The 21526-nt window shown below is 40.4% G+C and overlaps 1 protein-coding gene across 10 annotated transcripts in view; it reads left to right on the top strand.

Annotated features, from left to right (window-relative positions):
• Positions 1 to 21526, top strand: part of ADAMTSL3 (ADAMTS like 3) — a 200811-nt gene that overhangs the window by 162591 nt on the left and 16694 nt on the right. For all 10 annotated transcript variants that reach the window (XM_064517288.1, XM_064517287.1, XM_064517290.1 and 7 more), the window contains 7 exons: positions 1529 to 1658; positions 2761 to 2953; positions 3565 to 3744; positions 4678 to 4831; positions 8992 to 10072; positions 12174 to 12301; positions 12605 to 12733. In XM_064517288.1, coding sequence (XP_064373358.1) covers positions 1529 to 1658; positions 2761 to 2953; positions 3565 to 3744; positions 4678 to 4831; positions 8992 to 10072; positions 12174 to 12301; positions 12605 to 12733 — 1995 coding nt within the window. The remainder of the gene's footprint in view (positions 1 to 1528; positions 1659 to 2760; positions 2954 to 3564; positions 3745 to 4677; positions 4832 to 8991; positions 10073 to 12173; positions 12302 to 12604; positions 12734 to 21526) is intronic.

Here is a 21526-nt window from a genome sequence, read left to right as displayed (position 1 = left end):
GACATGTTCATGCGTATGTTGTAACAGGCTGAGGTGGATGGAAAAATGATAGAATCAGGCGTTGACTTTTTGAATCATCTGATGCTGCCCAGGTTGTTGTTCTGTGCAAGAAACATGAAAGACAAATTCAAGACAACAGTAGTGGCTGGAAACCCTTTGGGAGAATACATTACAATGGCTTGTCACTGTTGCTAGAAGCGAAAATTCTACGTGCCTGAAAGTCATGAAACACAAACTGTTAGCCTGGAGATTAAATTTTCAGTGCAGATTATTTCGCTGAGCCCACTGAAATCTGAAGGGCTAATGATGAACAGTGCCAAGGACCCTTCTTGCAGCAGAAGTCAGATTAGAGCAGAAACAGTGGGGATGTTCAGAGGCAATTTCACAGGTGACACCATCAAGTGGTTCATGAAGGATTCTAGATAAAACCCCCTTTGGAGCCTTCCAAGTTGGTCCTAAGAAAAGAAATCTAACCTCCAGCTGAAAGCATGTCTGTATCCTTACAAATTCCCTTGAGGGAAGTGAAGGATAGGAAGGAAATGGATTTCAGTTCTATAAACTGTGACTTTTTATGGGTTACACAAGCCATTTTTACCTGGAAGCAACAGAATGTAGATATTAGTATTTTAGGGCTTTCCTTTCCTACAGGATCATGGTAGTTATCATTGCTTATATATAACATCTCAGATACAGAGGATCGTCAAAGTACTTCACAAACTGTCTTGTCCTTCATGCACATGTGAGTTTTAAAACTGAGCAAGGCGTTTATGCTAACTAATACAATACCTAAATTGGATAATTACATAGTTTTAAAAAAGTTCACAAAATGTGCGTTAACTAAGCTATCTTGTTCTAACACCAACTTACATTACATTTCTTTTTTGACTTGTAGAAATTTGAGTGTTAGTAATCTTTATGCTTCAGTAATAAGATCCAGGTAGTAAGAGCTGGCGATCAGAAGGTGCCAAGACTGGTCCCGAGCAAGGACAACTCTCGCCCTGAGGCCGATTTGCTGCTTTTGGCCAAACTATGGTGCCTCTTGGAACCTTTCTCGTAGCAGCTCTGTTCAGTCAGCCATTCTGCAGGCTATAGTTTTGCAAGTTTTATGTAATTTTTATTACATTTTTTGCAGATCTTTAGCTCCTTAGAGTCTAGGCAAGTGAAAAGGAATCATTTATACCCTGATTTTGGCAATTAAAACATTAGCTGGCTTGAGAGCATTATAGAACTGGGGGATCTAGTATCTGATGATGGGGAGAGAGAGATGAAAGCTCTTGGAAGCTTATTTTTTGTTGTTTTTCAGCTTAGAGTGTCAAACCAAGCTTTTTAGATATCACAAAATGCTAAATATAATCCACAAGTATCTTTTGCGCTTCAAACATATACGTTATCTCCAGTGTTCTTTTCTAGCTTGAGAGGTTAATTTTAAGCCTGCCATCTAATGCAGCATTCAGAGGTTTTTTCGCTATGTTTTACAGAAATCTATTCCATCTTAAGTGTCTCACGAGTGTTTTCCTTTTTAATTCAGGAACACAAGAAGCCATTGCAATGTGCCTACACGTAGAGACAAAACAAGCCGTCAATGAGACCCTGTGCGACCGTTCAAAGAGACCACCACCAATGGCTCGTGTTTGCAATGTGGACCTTTGCCCTCCGAGGTATACTGTAACGGTGAATTGTGGAAAAGAAATGGTCAGTGTGGCTTAAATAAACATTGGCTTTCCTAGAAAAGGGTCAGATTGCAGGACCGTGGCATGAAATTGCTTTGGGGTGAAATTTCACTGCTTCTGTCTTTAGCAAGCTTGTTGGGTGGTTTTTTTGTGTGGTTTTTTTTTTGTTTTTAGTCTTGTTCGCTGCTTTTCCACACTTCACATCTCACTAATAAAACAGGCAACGTTTTCTGAAATAAATCTCTTCTGTTGAGACAGACATTTGCTAGAGATGGAAAAGCAACATTTACTTTTATGGTGGAACAAGGAAAATTTTCAGACAATTTCACAAAAAATAAAGAATATTTACTTTCTATCCTTGCAGAATGAAAAATTACAGTGAAATCATGCTTTAGATTAAAAGTTATTTTAATTTCATGCTTTTTTAGGAGCCACATATAGTTCTGATGGATTCCTTTGTTTGCTCAGAGATACTGGGAAAAGAACAAAAACAGCCCAAGTCCAAGAAAACCTATCTAATTTGGTCACTGAAAGGGCCATATGTGAAATTTTGACATGTGTTGCCTTATTTACCCACTTTTGATCTCTGACATCCCTGATCCTTTGCATATTGTTTCTACAGTGTTTGCAGAAACCTCCCCCTCCAAAATGTAGAGAAGAAAAGTTAACAGGAACAGGATGTTTTACAGAAAATGTATACACATTTAAAGAAAGTTTTGTAAATGTAAGAAAGGTCATATTTACATGTATAAATGTAAATGTTAGCAGGTTGCCAAGAGGAAGCCTTTTTTTTCTTGCTATTATTATTAATGAGGAGCATTCTGAAAATAAATTCTGGAGTCAAATTTGCTTGCAGTGAGTCTTTTTGCCTTTATTGTAAAGAACTTACTCATTTATTTGTTAGCGATAGGTTTATAATTCTAGTTTGTAATTTTGCTTTTCAGCAAAAGCAAGGGATGTTTTAGCTATCTATCCATAAATATGCCTTTGGTTATTTTTTGCTAGGTTCTGCCTGGGTCTGATTGCCTGCTCCTTCCCGTTCTGTAGTGTGTTGCTAAAATGTGGGCTTTTGGTTGTGTTCTTGGAACAGGTGGCAAAGCGGCCCATGGAGACGGTGCTCGGCTACGTGCGGCGTTGGGATACAGACCAGAGACGTGTTCTGCCAGCAGCCAGGAGGATCTACTGTTGCTACTGAAGACTGCAAAGACAAAAAGCCTCACTCGTTACAAGCCTGTAACCAGATTGATTGTCCTCCTGTTTGGCATGTTGAGGAATGGCAACAGGTATGACTGTGTTACAGAAGTAGCTTAAATGTAAGCAGTGTTCCTCTGGCCAGGTACCTAAAATTCTCCAGTTGGAGTAACTTTGAATAGAGCTCCTAAATGTTAGCATTTGAGTGTTTCAACTGATTTCATTAAAGCAAATTAATTCAGAATTAAAAATACTACATTTTGCTAGTGTGCTAACGGGTGCCCTCAGGGTGAGATGCCGAATCCTATTTATGGTTTCAGAAGGCTGGATCTCAGTTACTCCAGACATCGCCTCTCTTTCTATACTCTGAAAATACCGTAACCTACTTTTGGAGATATCACTTCTTTTTTTTTTTTTTTTTGTCTCAAGGACAGAGTTTCCTAAACTCCCCCTAAGTATGTTAACTGATGCTCAGCATAGTCAGATCTACGTGCAAGATGCAGTTAGGTTCTCCTTGCCTCTAATATATTAGCTGAAAGCTTTTAGCATAAGAGTTTTCTGTGTGCTGCTTGCTTTTTAATTGAGACTAGATGTCATTTTTCAATAATTATGGGAAGCCTTATAATGTTTATGCATAACAGTGTGATGGATGAGCACAGATACCCATGCAAGTATAAATGCTATGTTCTTTTCCTCTCCTTAGTGTTCACGTACCTGTGGAAGAGGGATTCAGAGCCGCAAAGTGTACTGTAAGCAGCTGTTGACAGATGGAAGCTTTCTAAAACACCCTGATGAGATCTGCCAGGAACCTAAGTTACCAGATAGTAAACCATGTGCAAAAGTTGATTGTCCTCCTCAACTAGTTGTAGGAGAATGGTCCAAGGTGAGCAGCCCACAACAAGGGTGTACCAAAACCTTCAAATGTAACATGAACTCCAAAGCTTTCTCCTTGGGTGAATAATGGATGATAGAAGTGACAAGTTCATAGGGTACCTGAAGGTTTCACAAAGCATGTAGCTGTACTGAACTGTGCATATTCATCCAATCCAGTTAAAGAAGTGGAAAGGAGTGATCAGAACGTTGGCTGTCCAAGAAAGCAAATCTTTTCAGGGGCCCTGTACCTTTATCCTCCTTAGATTCTAAATACAGCTACCTGCCTACAACCGTACTAATCACATCCCCCTCCTTCAGCTATGTTTAAATTGCTGAAGGAAAGACTGTAATGTTGTTTGAAATTTTCCTTTATGAATGCATTCTGCCAGACATGTCCGGCTATTAATTATTTCATAGTAGGATTTCTGAAAAGCAAATCTTTGCATTATACTGCAGTACTTCCTCCTTCTTTCCTGTTTAATCGAAGCTTGCCACCACCCCATTCAGAATGATTTAGAATGAATACAAGTTACAATTAAAGGTCTGTGCAATGCGTACAAGGAGAGTGGGTCGAGAGACATGACACAGACCGTTTAGAACGTGCTGAATTGTTTCTCTTAGAAGACTAGGTCTAATTCCTCTGTCCTGCCCACAGAGGGACACACAGAAATACTGTCATGTTATTTTAATTGCTCCTGATCTGTTTGCTGGAAAAAATTAGCTGTCTTATATTCAGATTGTCTGGAATGGTGGAGAGAGTTTAATGTCTGGATAGTACAGGGATTCAAATGAAATAGAGCTCATTAGTGTGTGCGTGCACCCACACCCACACCCCCCCCACACATCCCCAATCCCCCCCCAACACACACACACACCAGTTTAAAATTAGCATGTGTGGAGTGGGGACAGCAGGTTGAGTTTGACTGCATCCTTCCTTTTGCAGTGCTCAGTAAGCTGCGGTGTTGGAATCCAGCGGAGGAAACTTGCCTGCCAAAACCTAACAGCAAAGGGCCAATACGTCGCATTAAATGGATCAATGTGTAGCGGTCTGTCTCCTTCACTGCTTGTAAGGTCTTGTCAGATGAATGCCTGCAACAGTAAGTATGTTACTTTATGTAGTTTCCTACTGATTTCAGTTGAACTATTTATAAAGAAAAATCCGTATACAGGCCGTTTATTCAACTCATCTCCCTACACCTTCACAACTTTACTATGCTGGGATAAATTGAATGTTGCAATTGCTAGACCAGCAATAACAGGATTTTTTTTCTCTCAGTTGAAAAGAAATTTTATGGTCTGAAAAGGTAGTTTTTGAATACTTTAACAATGCCTTCACCTTTGTACTTACCTACATTTGGTCTGATTTTGCCTTTATGCTTTACACTATCCCACGTGCAAAAATTGCCTCAGTTGAGTGTAAATTACAAAGGACATTAGAAAAGATAAGAATCCAGCTCTGGCTTGTCTTTTCACTTTACATTCATATTGCACTGGACATTTTGCTTAGCATGGTGGAATTCAAAACCTGAAACTCTGTGCCAGTGATAACTTATGGTATAATTTCTATCTTTCCTTATACAAATGAGGATCCCAGTCTCATGAGCTTTGCAGGAAGTGATGACAATACGGGAACAGACAGTCTTTTAAAAATCCAGTCTTATTACTCCCTACATAAGAATCTATTAAGAAAAGATTATCTATAGGAATTATATAATTTAGGCACAATATGGTTATGATACTGATAGTAGCACTAATAGCACATGCAAAACATCCAGGGAACTATCTTACTGATGTAATATATGTTAAGTTACTTGTGAATGGGACTAGTGATATGTAGAGGCCATTCCAAATGCAGGTTCTGAATCTATGCTCTCCTTCCTTCAGAAAGGAGAGTGTTAGTTTGGAGGCTGGGGGGAGGGAAAAGAAGGTTAAAAAGAAGAGTACCAGTTTGTAGGTTTGGGAGGAGAGGGGGGACCAACAGCCTTCATGAGTGGCCTGTTTCTGATCACACAGATAGACACGTTTTGACTCAGTTCATAGTGCTATAAAGAAATAGTTACTTTATACATTTTCAAGCTTTTGCTTAAAAAGTTATTCACAAAACAAAATAAGAAATAGAATAATTACCGATTCATACATAATATGAAACTTCTTTTCCTGGGCTGTGTTTCAGATTAACATGCCAAAATCCTGAGGTTCAAAACTCCACTTAAATAAAGCCCTGTGGACTTCCAGGAATGTCCTTGGCATAAGGTTTAATAAAATATTTTGAGCTGCATATCTATCTGAATTTAATTAATTGTGGATAGTTGAATGGCAGTGGAGCTGGTCTGCAAATTGCTTAGCACAGACTGATATTAAAGTTACATTGTCAGCTCCCACCCCAGCGCCAAGAAAGCAGGGCACTGGATGGCCCCGGGAGCACTCTGGTACCCAGCGGGCACAGATCAAACGTAGGGAAGGTGATCGCTGCTCTCTCCCTCCATCACCACCGCCGCGGGGACCAGAGGAGCTCCTGCAGCCGGGTTGTGCCCACCAATTCCCTGTGTACACGACAGCAGGGCAGGGAAAGGCGCGAGGCATGTCTGTACCCGCAGCTGCAGTTTGGTTTTTGCAGGAGCGGGCTCCTCGAGCAGGCGGCACACGTTTTGCTCAGGGGCACTGGGAATGGTTTTCCTCCCGGTGTCCTCTGGGAGCAGCGTTCCGGAGCGCGCCTCCGCAAGGCTCTGCTTCCATGGCTCGGCTGGGCTTCTCTATTTTTACCGTCTCATGACAGTGCTGAGGCCTTTTCGACTCAATCTTCTACCCTGGGACTGGTAATTGTAGCTGTTTTCTACTTCATATTAGCCCTGTTAAGTCAGAAACGGTCCCGACTCTGTGGGCTCTGAGAAATAGGTAATAGCACCGGTGTGGCCCTGCGGTCGCCCGGACCTGCCGCCCGGCTGGAGCTGCGCAGCCCCGTTAGCGGTCGTAGCCGTGGATGGATTTGTACTAGGTGATAATGAGGTCCAATGGCTCCAGCACAATCTCATCACGAAGCGAGATTTCCCTTGCAGAAAAAACCCTCCCATGCAGCCCATTACCTCAACAGCTGCAAGATTGGATGATACTAAGGATCTAGAAAATTCATACTTATGTGGCCTTATTTATGTGACCTTATATATTTATATGGCCTGCCATCCACAACTCTGAACTTTGTTTCACTCCTAACCTTGCCCACCAGTCACCAGTAAAAATATGCACACCCTTTCGTGTTGAACTGCTAATGAGAGTTAGTGGTCTGTCCTTAAAAAAAAACATGAAATGGATGAGACTTGTTAACATATTTATAAGTATGTGCTGGGTTTAGTTCCACGTTGGAATAACTAGTGTAAACAGAGCACAGCCTGAAGTATTTTAATTTGTGTGTTTAAAGTTACACTTACTGTGTCTGTAAGTTGGATTTGGAAATTGAAGATTTAATATGGAACGTTTCCCTAAAAATAAATATTTGGGGCCCGATAACTTATTAAAAACAGGGCGCTACTTTAATAATTCTAGTAAACTCAGTACCTAAAGCAATTTATTTGTTGTACCATATAAAATGGTTGAGGGAGCTGAGGATCTGGATAACAAATACTGATTTAAAAGCTGTGTAATTATGAAACCATGATATCCCCTCTGGTCTGGACTCATTACCCAAAACATTGAAAATAGCCATTTTGTTTTATAAGCATAAGAATGCACTCTGGGGTGTAGTTCGTGTAGTGTACACACTTATTGAATGCTTGAAGCATTTAGCTTTTCACCTATTTCTTCGCAGCATATTCGAAGCATATGTATGCAAGAAGCATGCAGTTTTCCCAGTATCGTTAGTGTGCCGTCAGCGTGGCTGGCCCTCTCTGCGTGTATGTATGTACCCCAAGTGCGAGAGCAGCAGCGGTTCTCGATTCAGGCACATGGAGGGGTATTTTTGTTTGCACGTCCGTGTCGCGCCTTGTCGGGTCACAGCACAGCCTCTGAGTTGTGCCTCTGCTGCGTCCCCGAAGGCCGGGTCGCCGGTCGTCTGGCGCTTCCCGGGGCCCAGCGTTGCCCGACTTGTCCCAGCTGGCCGCTTCCGTCTTGCGGGGAGTGAGCTCAAGGCAGGTGGACCCGAGCTCCGCTCCTTCTGCACCGCCGTAGTTCTCACCTGCCGAGTGTTTTCGAAGTGGGGTTACTTCTGCTGGTCAGGGTGGGGAGGGCGGTTGGCAGCAGTGAGTCAAGGCAGTGGTATCGGCAGTGCTGCGGTCGTTCTCGCGTTGGCGCCGGTGCTATTGCGGCTGCCACTGCTGGGAAGGCCTGCCGGCGCTGGGAGTCATTCGCACGGCTCCCTAGAAACCTTTTAGCATCCAAGTGCCTTCAGCACAACGCAGGAGGAGCCTCGTAACATCCAGTGTCTCCATACCCAGCCCGCACGAGGCTTTATTCAGCATTGTCTGCCTTTGCCAATTCAGCCGACTGCTGCATCCAGCCTCTCAAACATTTGACCTCTTTCCCTCTCTCCTCCCTTCCCTCTCTACTTTTTTGGCACAACGCTGTGAGCAACTCATCTTTCAGCCCAAAGAAATTACCCTCAGTCAATGATAATAGGATGCCTTTGCTCCTTGCATGTACTGCGTCTTCGCTGACTGTTTCTTTCGCCTCCTGCGTTGCTATCAGCTTGGCTTCGGTCTGTCAGACGACCAGCAACGCCAGCCAACAATTTAAATAACAGTCAAGGGGAGCCTTACTTTTCGGATAGACTTTGTTTTATTTAGGTCATTCTGCACTCAACAGTGCTCAAATGTGGGGAAAGTGATAATGTGTTCAAATCTTTTGATTCAGTTTTTCCACTCCCTTTATGCCTGGACTTTCTGAGGCAGCAATAGGAAATATAAGCACAATATGATTTTATATATACATATTATATTTATGAATATATTGTATAATACATGTTTATATACACTGATGTATGTGTGCACCATCTATACCCTTCATATAGGTATATGTTGTCCGCAGCTTTTCATTGTTAGGAGATTTGGAGAAGAAAGAATAGGCTGCTTGGCTGGCGCAGGGGAATGTTATGGCTTCATGTTGTTCACATTTTTGCATTTTTGTGACTCAGATAAAAGCTCAGCATGTTGCAATCTGACTTGAACAAAGTCAGGAAAGACTGTGTCAAGCATTCTGCGGAAAGCAGATTTTGTGAGCGTGAGTGCCAATGATTAGATACTTTTCAACACTTTGGGTTTTTTTTCAGAGATTAAAGCAAAGCTTCCAGAAAAGTATTCTGCTCATGGACCTCAGATTGTCAGTATTCACCGAGTCTACATTCAGACGAGACAAGAGAAGCGCATTAATTTTACCATCGGCAGCCGAGCCTACTTACTTCCAAAAACATCTGTTGTAATTAAGTGCCCTGTACGGAGGTTCCAGAAATCACTTATCCGGTGGGAGAAAGATGGGCAACACTTACAAAACTCTAAAAGACTGGGCATCACCAAGTCAGGCTCACTGAAAATACATAGTCTTGAAGCTACTGATATTGGTGTGTACCGGTGTATTGCAGGCTCTGTGCACGAAACCTTCATTCTCAAACTTATTGGTGCTGATAACAGATTAATAGAGCCACCAAACCTTAGAAAATATGCCAGCGAGAACAGTAACGCAGACCACAATGAGGCCAACAGCTTTGGGGCCAAGTGGCATAAAATGAGCAAAATGTGGCAAATGTGGAGTAAGAAGAACGAGCTCTATCTGGGTGACAGGCAAGTAAATGACCAGCCACCTCTGAGAAATCTTGAAACCTTTGGGAGCAATTCAGCAGAAGAATTTGGCTCTCGAGAATTCAAGAACAAACGACTGGAAGCAGCGGTTCTTCAAGGCGCCTATAGCATGGACACGGTGCAGTTTGAAGAACTGATAAGGAACATGAGTCAGCTCATCGAAACTGGAGAAGTCACTGACGACTTGGCATCTCAGCTCATTTATCAATTAGTTGCTGAGTTAGCCAGGCCTCCACAGCCAACCACCGAAAAATGGAAGGGGGCCCAGGATGAGAAATTTGCCACAAAACTCACAGGCAAATCTCCAAATGAATCTGAACGTTTCAGCACAAAAGCTGTCGATAAGTTGATGTTTGACCAAAAGGTTCCAGTTATTATGAGGCAAAAGCAAATTCCTGGAGTTTCCTTTAACAAAACAGTAACTGTGCGAATTGGAAATACAGTTTTTCTGACCAAGAATACTCGTGCTGTCAATCTACTATGTGAAACAGCGGGTACTAGTGAAGTGAAATATACTTGGACAAAAGATGGTGAGACATTAAAATCCTCTGAGAAGTAAGTAAATATATTTTCCTTTACTTTCATATGACTTATTATGTCACTATCGACTGTTAAAATCCACCCTGCTGTGCAATATTGGAACACACAGTTGCAGAAGTGTGATATGTGTGAACACTGCCTTCCATCTTTTTATTGAAATAATTTCATTTTTGTTTCAAATGTCTGCCACATTGTTTTCCTCTGCTGATGTCCAAGTGTACATCCATTTCTGCAATATTACGTGGCAAGAGTAATCTTTGCATTAAGTGAAATGCTCTGGATATCCTAAGTGTGTATTTTGAGATCTGCCGTACTCATTTCAGCTGCATTAGATAATAAACAAATTTATATTTAAATTAAATTAAAAGCCTATTGGATTTGTTTCATATACCATATATAGTGAGCTCACATTAAAAACTTCTGCCATGCTTGAGATAAAAATCAATCTTAGTCAGTCCTCTTTTTAAGGAAAGAAAATGTCATTGGCACCTTCACCATCCTTAAAAAAAAAAAAAAAAAAAAAAAAAAAAAAAATTAAGGTATACCTATAGCTGCGCAACTTCAATTTAAAAAGAAAAAATGAATTTTTCATGGCTTTTTAATACTTTTTAAGTTCCAGATGTTTCTGCTGAAGACAGTGGAATACTAAAATAGCAAAGGACCTACATTACTACCTCAACTATACCTGAAGAACAAATAGAGCAAGTGTGTGTGATATTCAGATATTTGCTCAAGACTGAGCAGAGAGGCTGACTTCTACTTCAGTGCAGATAACCTAGAAGCTCTCCTGATAATATTAACATTAACTTAGTGTGTGAGGCTCTTGGAATTATAGCTAGCTCTTGAGTAATGAAAAAACGATTCTAAAATGATAAAGGCATTTTTGGATATTTCTCAACATACTTAACTGATTAGCCCCACTGCCAAGAAAAATATACTTCTGCAGAGCTATCAATTAAAGCAAAGACACCAAAACTAAGCCATTTTTAAAAGTGAAAATGTTTTTGGAACCATGTAGCTCCTACTAGTTGTGTTTATTTTGTGAACTACGCGTAATTTCCCATTAATTTGTTGCAAGTGATACTTTCATTTTTGGGGCTGTGATGGTGTCATGAGTATCTTTTTGATTCCTAATGCCTAGTCTCATAAATTGCCTTTGTTTTAGCCCAGATTGACATTCTTGCACTTAAGGGCTATGCTGGCAAGTAGTTTCCCTTTTTCTATTTCTTTTTTGCAGTAACATTTCTTATGCACACATGCTCCCACATGCGTGTATGTATATTTATGTATACATATATATACACAGGCAGGTGTGCACGCTCAAAGGCCAGTGATACCAACAATATTGCATCTGCAAAAATGCGAGGAGATAAGGGTGTTGTGTATCCGTTAGGTTTGTGAAAGAAGGCCGTGTGCTCTTCATGCGTGAGAGGGCTTGTTTTGTTGGGGTTCAAGTATTTTTAATATGTTTTTGTATACCTCTTTCTTTTGTGTATGTCCTCGGTGTGGGAGAATGCCAGATCCACAGTTTTTTGGGGCATGATTAGTGTATGCCTGAGAGAGGTAACAAGGGGGAAAAGCACAGCACATCCAGGCTGCTATTTTCAGCTTCTCCCCCAGCCTGTGATGCTCTCTCTTGTCTTGCCACTGAGATGGCAGGCAAGGCTTAATAATAACAATAAAAAAATCTCAAACTACACCAATTTGGAAGTTAGGTTAGCTCATACATTTGCAAATTCCCCGATCCTGCTGAAAACCAAGCTTGCTCTTGAGAAATGGATCTCTTGCCAAAGCTCTTAATTGTGATAGTCTGATTTCTTCATGCTGTTGCTCCCGGGGGATTCTGGTTTGTAGTAGCAAACTAACTGTACTCCAAAGTGCTGCAAATAGGACACAGCTTTGGGGAAAAGGGCTTATCTGAAAGATCCTTCTGTGCATGTATCCTTATTGCTTTCCCCCTTGCCACCAAAGAGGAGGCAGATGGTTATTGCACACACGGGTCTAGAATGGTAAATGCCTAAAAAGCAGTTTTGCTGCTGTACCTGTAAACTCTTTCAAGAAGACCCATTAGCAGCTGGGTTTCTCCCAGGACAGTAACCCTTGTCTTTTCTTGAAGGGTGATCATGGACACTGTTGGAAAAGTGCAGATTCAGAATCCTACTCGAAGGGAACTTGGTATATATGGATGCCTGGTTGTTAATGACTTTGGTTTTGATATGGAAACATCTTTGCTATTACAGGCAGGTAAGACTGGCGTCCATGGTATCAGATGTGTATTTTTTTCATGCAAACATCCATCCCCACTGCAATGTGAAATGATTGGCAGTCCATGCAATTCTGCCTAAGTTAAGAGTAGCAATGAGACCTTGTTGTTGCTCTAAAACCACAGCAGGTGTGGACAGAGTCCATCGAACCCACCTGCATTTTCTGGCTGCTTCTTTGCAGACTGAATTCTGTTTCAAATGTGATAAACTTAAACACGTGGTCTGTATTTAAAAGCCAAAGAAAGCTTTTAAAACTGATTATTCCTTTCTTTTAATTTCAAAGAGGTTCCTGTCATTTTCTCCTCCTTGTTAAATGTTACAAATCTGGAAGCCAGCAATCTTTCTGTAGTTGTTGGAGGTACGGTCATGGCAAGAATTGGAGCAAATATTGTGGTTGAATGTCCAGTGAAAGGTAAGCAAGAACTCTACTGACATTCCTTGTAATGTTGGAATAAGAAGTTTACCGTATGTCTTGAAAAAAGTAACCGGCAAAAGCAGCAAATCATTAATCATTAGTCATTTTTATTAGGCATGTCACCTCCCCAGCCCTATTTCTCTTCTGTCTGTCACTTTAATTTATACACACGTGTATGTGTTCAAGCAGGCTTTCCTTTAAAAATACTTTTCTCTCCATGAAATGGTCAGAGGCTCCACTGCGGAGCGTAAAGCCCACCAAAGCGAATGATTATCTTGCTGCAATAGCAAGTGCAGCCAGCTGACTTGCTCATCAGAGAACTTTCCTTATCCCTATTTGAGATGCACATATGTCTAGACTATTGTTAAAACTGAAAATGAAATCTCCAGCCACAGCTTAATAGAACTTTAAACCTGACAGTGAAGTAAACTTACCTTTTAGAGCCATCAGTCTGCAGCTGCAGTAAGGAAACAAAGAGAAGTGCCGAGCCGCGAGAGTCTGTAGATATTGTCTAGCTCAACATCTGTGGAGCAGCTCTTAGGCTGATCAGAAGCTACATGCATTAAGCAGTTCACCATTTCCTTTTATTTCCTAGTCTTTTGTATGGGCAAGGTAGATATTCTACTTTTAATCTCATCATTACTGTTTTTTAAGTTTAAATCATAAGATTTAATTCACAGTGGTAATATTCTGCCAAATATTTAATAAGGTGAAGGTCAGCCTTTTATGCCTTGTTGAAGCAGATGCATGAAAGAGCTAGAAACAATGAACATTGCAACTGAAATTGCCTGGGAAGTTAGTGTGCCATTTACATGTGTGTTGCTGGGGGGACATTTCAGAAAGAGGGTGTTGATATTAACCCAAAATAGTGGTAGAAATATGCATATGCAAATAGTTCTGCAAACAATAGTGGCGCCAGGCTGACATGTATTAGGACATGTGGCTCTGCTATCGACTGTTGTACCAAGGCTAATTCTTTGATGAAGTAATATTTTCCAACGACAGTTTGGCAACTGTATGTATAACTGACCCACACTGCAGATTTAGCAGAGAGTTAACGTCACACTGTTAATATTAATATTGTTAGGATGGGTGAGCAGTTAGCAATTTTAAATATAAATTAGTATTTTCACATGGGACTGTAGACTTCCAAGTGCTTTAGAGCTGTGTATGTTAGTGAGCCAAACTTCAGTTATGCTTAGACACTAGTGTTGACTTAGAAAATGATTTATCTAATTGCTTTACTTCCTGTCCATGCCAAGGAAGTAAGTATTACTGTTTGTGAATAAAACAGAGCTTGTATGTTTTAAGATTTCACTTAGCCTAAAAGCAGAACAACTTATGAAATGATGTAAGCACGCTTTTTCTGTTTTCCTTCCTTAATCAAGAATAATACACAACTGACTTTAGTTCCAGAAGACTGAACTTAGTAGCACTTTATGCTAATATGTTTGTCTAATAAGGTGGGACACAAAAGTCTGTCAGGGTTTTGCTGTGTAGTAAAATGAGAGCTTTGCTGTGAATATTGATAAAACATATTGTGACATTATCAGATGTGCAAGAGCTTGATTTCTGAAAAAGTGAATCAGAAAAAGTATTAGTATTTTGATGTACTCTAAAAGTTCTCTTCCTACGAACAGGTAACCTGAGTCTGCTAGAGTCCCAGTTTTGTTCATTTTTCCTTCTCGTTAGATACGTTGATTTACAGTAGTAGTCTCCTACCTTCCTGGAGTAATAGCCCACTGTAAATCCTTACAATGAATATTTTGATTAAAAATACCATTAGACAGCCATGTAATGTGACTCTGTAGACCAGCTGAGGCCCTCTTAGGTCTGTAGGTGATGTTAAGACCACCTCTTAAGTGATGTTAGGACTGTAACATCAAAGTGGCTGTAAGAGAGATTCCTTCTCTTAGTGGTGGGGAGACCTGGACTAGATATAGGGCACCTTTTCCTCCCAGCCCTATCCTCTGAGTACGCAGAAAGGAGGGTGTGTTTTCTGTGCAGATGACAGCTTCTCTCTCTGTTGTAAGCAAAGTATTGCTAGGTAAGGCTGTGATGTTCTTCGTGTTTTGCTACGTATATGTTCAGGATCCACCGGCACAGACCTTACTCATGCAAATTTTCCAGCAATGTCAAGCAGATGTATCTGAGCTGTTGGACTCTTGCTAGCCCACAAAATAATCACGCATAAGAACAACCACCCAATGAACAAGATGTCTGTGTGCATGAAGAATTTTAGTGCCATGCCACTAGCAGAATTCTTAAATTACTTTTGAACTTAGCTGCAATGACTTTTGAGATTTTTTCTGTAGGCTGAATAACCTATAATCCTTATTTACAGCAGTTCAAACGATGGCTTTCTTTGTGAATAAGTCTACATATGGAGTTCTGAATTTTGTGCCTAACAGCATAGGGTCTATTCAGGAATTTTCTTTCTGAAACGTATATGAAAATTGTGTATATATGCAAAAATGGTAAGTCACGGTTCATTTAGGAGCACATCATGAGTGGAAGAGCTGGGAGCAGGAGCAGCCCACCCAACAAACTGGCAAAGACTATTGTGAGAGGTAGAGAGGAGGTGATGTTGTAGGAAAAGATTTACTTTTCAGCCTCCTCTAATGGCCAGCTAACGGCTGTACAATACAGCCTTTAGTTATTCATAGCCAAGAAGAGACCCAAATGTATTGCACTTAAGGGGCTCTGGGTTTGTTAGGCCACCTTATGTCCTTTACGTTAAAACCATCAAACAAAAAAGTTTAATATTACATGCAGAGTTAGCCAGCTAAGCAAATTTTTTTTCTTGTTTTGTTGTTACTAGTTCGGTTTTTTTGTCCTTTTAAGAGACTTTCTCACACACTCCAAAAACCACAGTCAGATAGCAAATATTTAGATATGCTATAGAGCAATGTATCCTAATAAATAACAGAACATTGAGGTAAGAGTTAAGAAAATTATTTCAGCTAAATTGCTGAAACTTCTTTTGTATGTTTCTCTTCTCTTTTTAATTTATAATAAAAATATATTTCCACTAATTATAATAAATTCACTTTTATAGGTCCCACACGAGTGTATGATAGAAAATATTCATAGCATTCTTGACAGATTCATATTCCATTCTTACAGCCAACAGCGTTTCAATCAACACACATGGTATAAATATCAATACTGATTGCTCCAAATTGCTCTTGGATAACATTTATTGTATTTGCAGAAAAGATCTTCTTGTGATTATTACTAAAATAAACTAAAACTGTCAGACTCCATTTATTGTGAAACCTTGAGAGTTCTTAGTTGAAGTAAAATAGGAAAAAAGAAAAAAAAATGTATAAAATGTGCGTTGTATGCCCCCTGATGGTGAGAGAATAGAAAAGAAATACACTGAGTTGAGACTGTATTATATATACATTATATTGCATCCCTGAAATGTTTTGGGTTAAAGACTTAAGCGTAAAATCTTCATCCAAATTCTGCATGCTAATGAGCATACTTGGCTTTCTAAGAATAACATCGATAAAGATTTGGTGAGAAGTATACAAAACCTGTTGAATCAGGGTCATCTTTCTGCACACGTTTCACAAAGAGGGACCAGCTCCTTGCTGTCAGTATTGGAACTTGAGGCATGTCTGGATAAATCAGCAGTTTGATTTTCCATCTGTTCCTTCATTTACCCACACTAATCCAAATGCGACTTCGATGCTGTCCTTTGTCTTCTATGTTTAACCCCTCAGAAGTCTTCTCAGTGAAGAAAGATAGCAATTAAATACATAGGATTCTGGATCTTAATTTCTTTTAGATTTTTTAATGTGCCTCTAAAAGTAATTAACAATGGATTTCAAGGTGTATAGGGGCAAGTACAGCTTTATTTCATGAGGAAGGAATGATGTACACTTGCAGTATTTATAACAGCAAAAAATCTTTTGTTCTTAAGCCCCTTTTTACTATAAGTGCATCTCCATTAGTGTTTTAGTTTGGATCAGGTGTAAGCTTTGAAGTAAATATTACAGTTGTTCCCACTTAACTGTGCTTTGGTTCATATCTTGCAAATGTCTCAGAGCCTGAAAACTGAATCCCTTTTGCATGAAACTAGACTGAAAGGCGTGCCTGGGAGTGCACCCAGCACTCCCCAGATACCGATGGGCAGCAAGTCCCAGGGGCCAGGCTAGAGCCAAGGAGTCCAGAGCAACCCTCACCCAAACACACGTCGCATGTCGGGGGGTCCTTGGTACGGTACCTACTCTCTCTCTTTACAACCCCATCCCTGGTGCCCTCCCTGCTTGCTGATGTAGATGTAGCCTACACAGCCTGTGGAAAAAAACGTGAATGGTAACTGTTCGCACCACTGCTTTTCTGTGTTGTGTTCTCTCCTTCTCACCCAGCTTTCCTTACTGAGGTAAAGGCTTGCCTCAGACTCTTATTTCAGGAGACATCAATGTGGATTTTGTTAGAGAAAGGCAAAATTTCAGAAATCCCTTAGTCTTGTTGGGAATGCTCAGCAAGCATGGGGTGGGGGGGTTCCCTTTGTACTCTCTGCTTGGATTTTCAAAAAGCTGTCCGAGGTTCCCTGGGCAAAGCTAAAGAAACTCTCATAGTGCAAAAGAAGAGGTTACTTCGTTGATTAGTACCTGATTAAATAATACGTAGTAAGTGGAAGGAAGAAGTTGTCAAATTTTTCAGTGGAGGGAGATTACCAGTAAAGTGCCCCAAGACCGTTCCGTGACTTGAGATTTTCAGCATATTTATGAAAGTTCTGAAACAAAATGTGAACAGTTAGTTGACAAAAACTGTGAAGGGACAAGAATAATAAAGGCTATTAAATCTTAAGTTAGATGCAAAGAGCCGCAGCGGGATCACACAAATAACATTTAATTGTTAAATTGAGGCAGACAGCATTCAGAGCTGATAAGTGCAAACTAAACATGTAGAAAAAATAACTTTAAATATAAAATGTGCACATAGCGATAGGTTGCACTTGAAGAACTGTCACTCAGAGGGAGGTTTGTGGAGCCCTGGTGGTTAGTGCCCTGGGGACCTTGGCTTCCTCCTGCGTGCTGGCAATAAAGGCAAGTCAGGGCTACTGTTTGCAGTTCTGGTCACCTCATCTTAAAAGGATATAGCAGTGCTAGAAAAGATAGAAGAGAAACGTAACAAAAATAACAAGCATGGTAGTCCAGTTGCCACCTCTGGTTTACAGAGTCAGGAAAATATACTGAGGAGGGGTCAGTCCATAAATGCCATGATTTTAATGCCCTTTCCCTACACATCCCCAGCTGCCCACCACTGGACACACAGTCCTGTGTTAGATGGACTTCAGGTCTGATTAAGAATGGCAATTCCTGTGTAGTTCTTTAATTTCTGATAAAATTATATTTTCCAAGTCCTGGAATATATATCTTCTTCAAGTCCTTGATTATATATTTCCTTCAAGACTATAAATGTCTGGGTCCTCGGTGATATAGCCACAGCTATTTGGTTGAATGAAAGTATAATTTCTAACCAGCTGGGCAGAGCTGTCTCCAATAATATTGGTGAGTTGTGGGATTGCCCTAAGGTGCACCAACCAAGTCCTTGTTGGGGGTCCCCTAGAGAGTTTAGTCTAGCAGTTATTTCTGAGTTCTTACTCGATTCAGCCCTCTTATATAGATGCCTAAATAGAGTTGCCTAATTTTAAATGCCAGTTTCTTGAAAAATCTTAGGCCTAAACTCCTGCAGCTCTTCAAGCTGACAGAGAACTAAAGACGACCTGGCAGAGCTGTAGCAAGGGTGGGATGAGAAGGGCTCTTGCTTCAGAGACCCCTCTGAGGAGGTCAGCAAATATACCTAAATTCTGCCAGCTGCTGCTACCGCTTAGAGAGAGGGGCTGTTGCCTGGCTGGTAGGAAGAGGCAGAGGGAATAGCTTTGAGAAACTGTGGGAAAGTGGGGCAGGATCAGGGGGCAGGTTGGAGGATCTCACCAAGTGCCAAAACGTCTCGCTCTGGCTCTCAGTCCAGGTCTATTACTCCCTGTGAAGTTGGCAAGATTTGTACAGGTAATTTCACTAGCGGCATAGTCTAGGCTCTTTAAAGTTCACTAGGAGTTGATTTGCTCAAGCATAATTCAGATAAGTATAAAGGAATTTTGTGATTTCTGCTGGAGAAAATAGGAAAATGTATCAGTTGAAGAAATCTAATTCCACCGTAGCTGTTAGAGAGCGTAGAAGAAGTAATATTCAGAGGACGTTCATTGTGTACACTACTGACCCAGAATCATTTCCTCTGAAAAATGACATGCAAAGCTGGCCTCTAAAGTTAGGTAAACTTTTAGAAAAGTGCAGCAAAAGGTGATTTCTGCCAGCACAGTTCTGCCTTGCTCTTGAATGGGAAATACAGAATGCTTTATGAGATTCTACAAAGCTGGGGAAAAAATTTCTGAAGACATATCCAATGTTTTAGAGCAACTAGCTAGTAGGCCAAGATTTTTATAGTGTGTAATATTTCATAGGGCTTTCAAGGTTGGAGGAAATTTGTTTTTGAACACTGAATATTTTAAGGGCACCCTACAGTGCAGATTCTTTTTTTTTTTTCCTTTTTTTAAACATGTGTTTCACAGTCCCATCCGGAGCTGGAGTTTTTTTTCCATAACATTTGCTGTCCCAGGGCCACTCATGGTGGAAAATGACTTTTTTCATGGAACATTGAGTATTTTAGAGCTGCTCCAGTGCTAGTGGAAAATAACCTGTGTTTGAGGTCAGAAAAATAGATTAAACTAATTTTAAAGTTTTATAGCTACTTAGGTCTGTAGTAGAGCTCTTTAACATCAGAGGATTTAGATCCATTGCAAGATCAAAATTCTGATTTTTAAGGGTTTTTTTAAGGCTAATAAGGCCCCAGTTCAGCATTGCATCTTTGTTCATGAAGCACAATTATAGCCATGTTTAATTTTAAACATGTATTTAATCACATTCTCTAATAGGAATGGATTTAATCATGTGCTTAAGTGCTTTCCTGACTTGGAGCCATAGGATATGACTGCTTCATTCTGCTACTTGCTGAAGTCAGTGACGAATCTCCCATTTGAATCCCTGGGATCTAAATTGCATTCAGGGTTTCTGAACCTGTGGCAGTTTGTGTGAGTAGATACCTTTGGGCTCATCCTCAGCTGCATCTGAGTGGAGGTGGGCTATGAAGCAAACAAAGGTGGCTTTGAGCCATCTCTTACCTCTTCTCATTTTGGTCCTGGCTGGGCATCAAACCGGGAACTCTTCTGCTTGAAAGTAATATTTTCTTGGATGTAGATAGGGAATGACTTCCTTCCAGGATTGCAAACTGGAAGATATACTTTTTTTTCCTGAAGAGAAGGTCCAGGAACTGATTCTAAAATTATTTGGTGTCTTCTGACCCATATGGATAGACAGCCGTTTTGCAGAAGAAGCTTTTGTAGATGTTAAATTTGGACAGTAAGGTGAAAGGAAAGATGCATTTTAAAACTGTCCCAGAAAGGACAATGACAACAGTAGAAATGTCTGAGTCAGAGGAACAGAGGGCAGAAAAATATAGCAGTGAGAGGGAAGTATTTTTAAAATTCAACATAATTAGCTGTTAAATCTCTCTGTTAATAATCCTGAACGTCTATTTCTTATTTAACCAGTCTTCTCTACACAGTTCCGTAACGGAAGGGGATCTTGAAGAGAGTGAGTGAATGTTATTTTTGTCAGTGGAAAGTCCCAGGGTAAATCAGCCTTTGTGTAAAGGAGAGTCAAGCATTTGCAGTAAAATTCAGCCCTGTGCAGGGGATGAAGTACCCATCAAGTCCTGCTTATGCCCCTAAGCTTAAGTATAATAATATAAGGAACAAGTCATTTTATGGTTTGGCCTCTTCTTGCTTAGTTTAATTTCTCTTCAGAAGAGAAAACTTAATATTTATAAAACTTTTAAAGTTATATTGACATGAATACTAAAGGATAAAGCACAGATTTTAGGTCTTAAGTGTTTTGCTTAGGAAAAACAGCTTTTTTGCATTTCGATGGCATGCTTTGAAGTATCCTGCAGTTTTTTATGTAGCTAAATCAGTGCTATTCACAGTAGTACTGAGAGTCTTGTCACACGAGGAATGTGAGAATTGTATACCTTGCCCTCTTTCTCACAAGAGCTGATAGATGATATTTAACTCAGTGCACAGCCCTGCATGCCAGTAGGGAAGCAAAATCTTATCACAGGAGTAGTAAATGTGGGGTCTAATTTCTAAAGGGAAAGTATTGAAAAGCTGCATGATAGAAGCTTATGCAATAGAAACATATAAATAATGGTAATTGCATGTTGGGATTGTGCTGTGAGCTACGTTATGAGAAGGGGTTTTAAGCAAGGCACCGTTAAGCATGGAGACTATTAAAAAGGTAAATGCACATCTAAAAATAGTTTTGCTTGAGGATCTTCCAACAGTAAGAGTTTCTCCTGATAGGAATTCTAGAAATGACAGGATGCCCAAGAACTCAGTGTCTTTCATGAGAGTTGTGGCAGGAAAGGATTTTTGACTGGCCCCATAAACGTGCAGATAAGCTGAAGCTGTCCCAAAGCACTCGCAATGTACCTGCTGCTTCACCTGAGCATGCAAAGGAGCGGGGCTATAAGGGATGGCTTTACATTCTTCTCCTGTCTGTTTTATTTCTTTAATCCATTTATTGGGTGTCTGTCAGCAGATGTGATAGTACAGCACAATAAAAACTTGTTTCTGTCCCGATACTGTGCTGCCCCTCTCTGGATGCACAACTTAAGGCTTTGTGTCACCTTTGCGCTCTTCAGTTTGGAGTTCCC

Source organism: Dromaius novaehollandiae, chromosome 10 (genome assembly GCF_036370855.1).
Source record: "Dromaius novaehollandiae isolate bDroNov1 chromosome 10, bDroNov1.hap1, whole genome shotgun sequence".
In the NCBI taxonomy this organism is placed as follows: Eukaryota; Metazoa; Chordata; class Aves; order Casuariiformes; family Dromaiidae; genus Dromaius; species Dromaius novaehollandiae.
The sequence above is the reverse complement of the archived record's forward strand: the minus strand, read 5'-3'. Positions and strand labels throughout refer to the sequence as shown.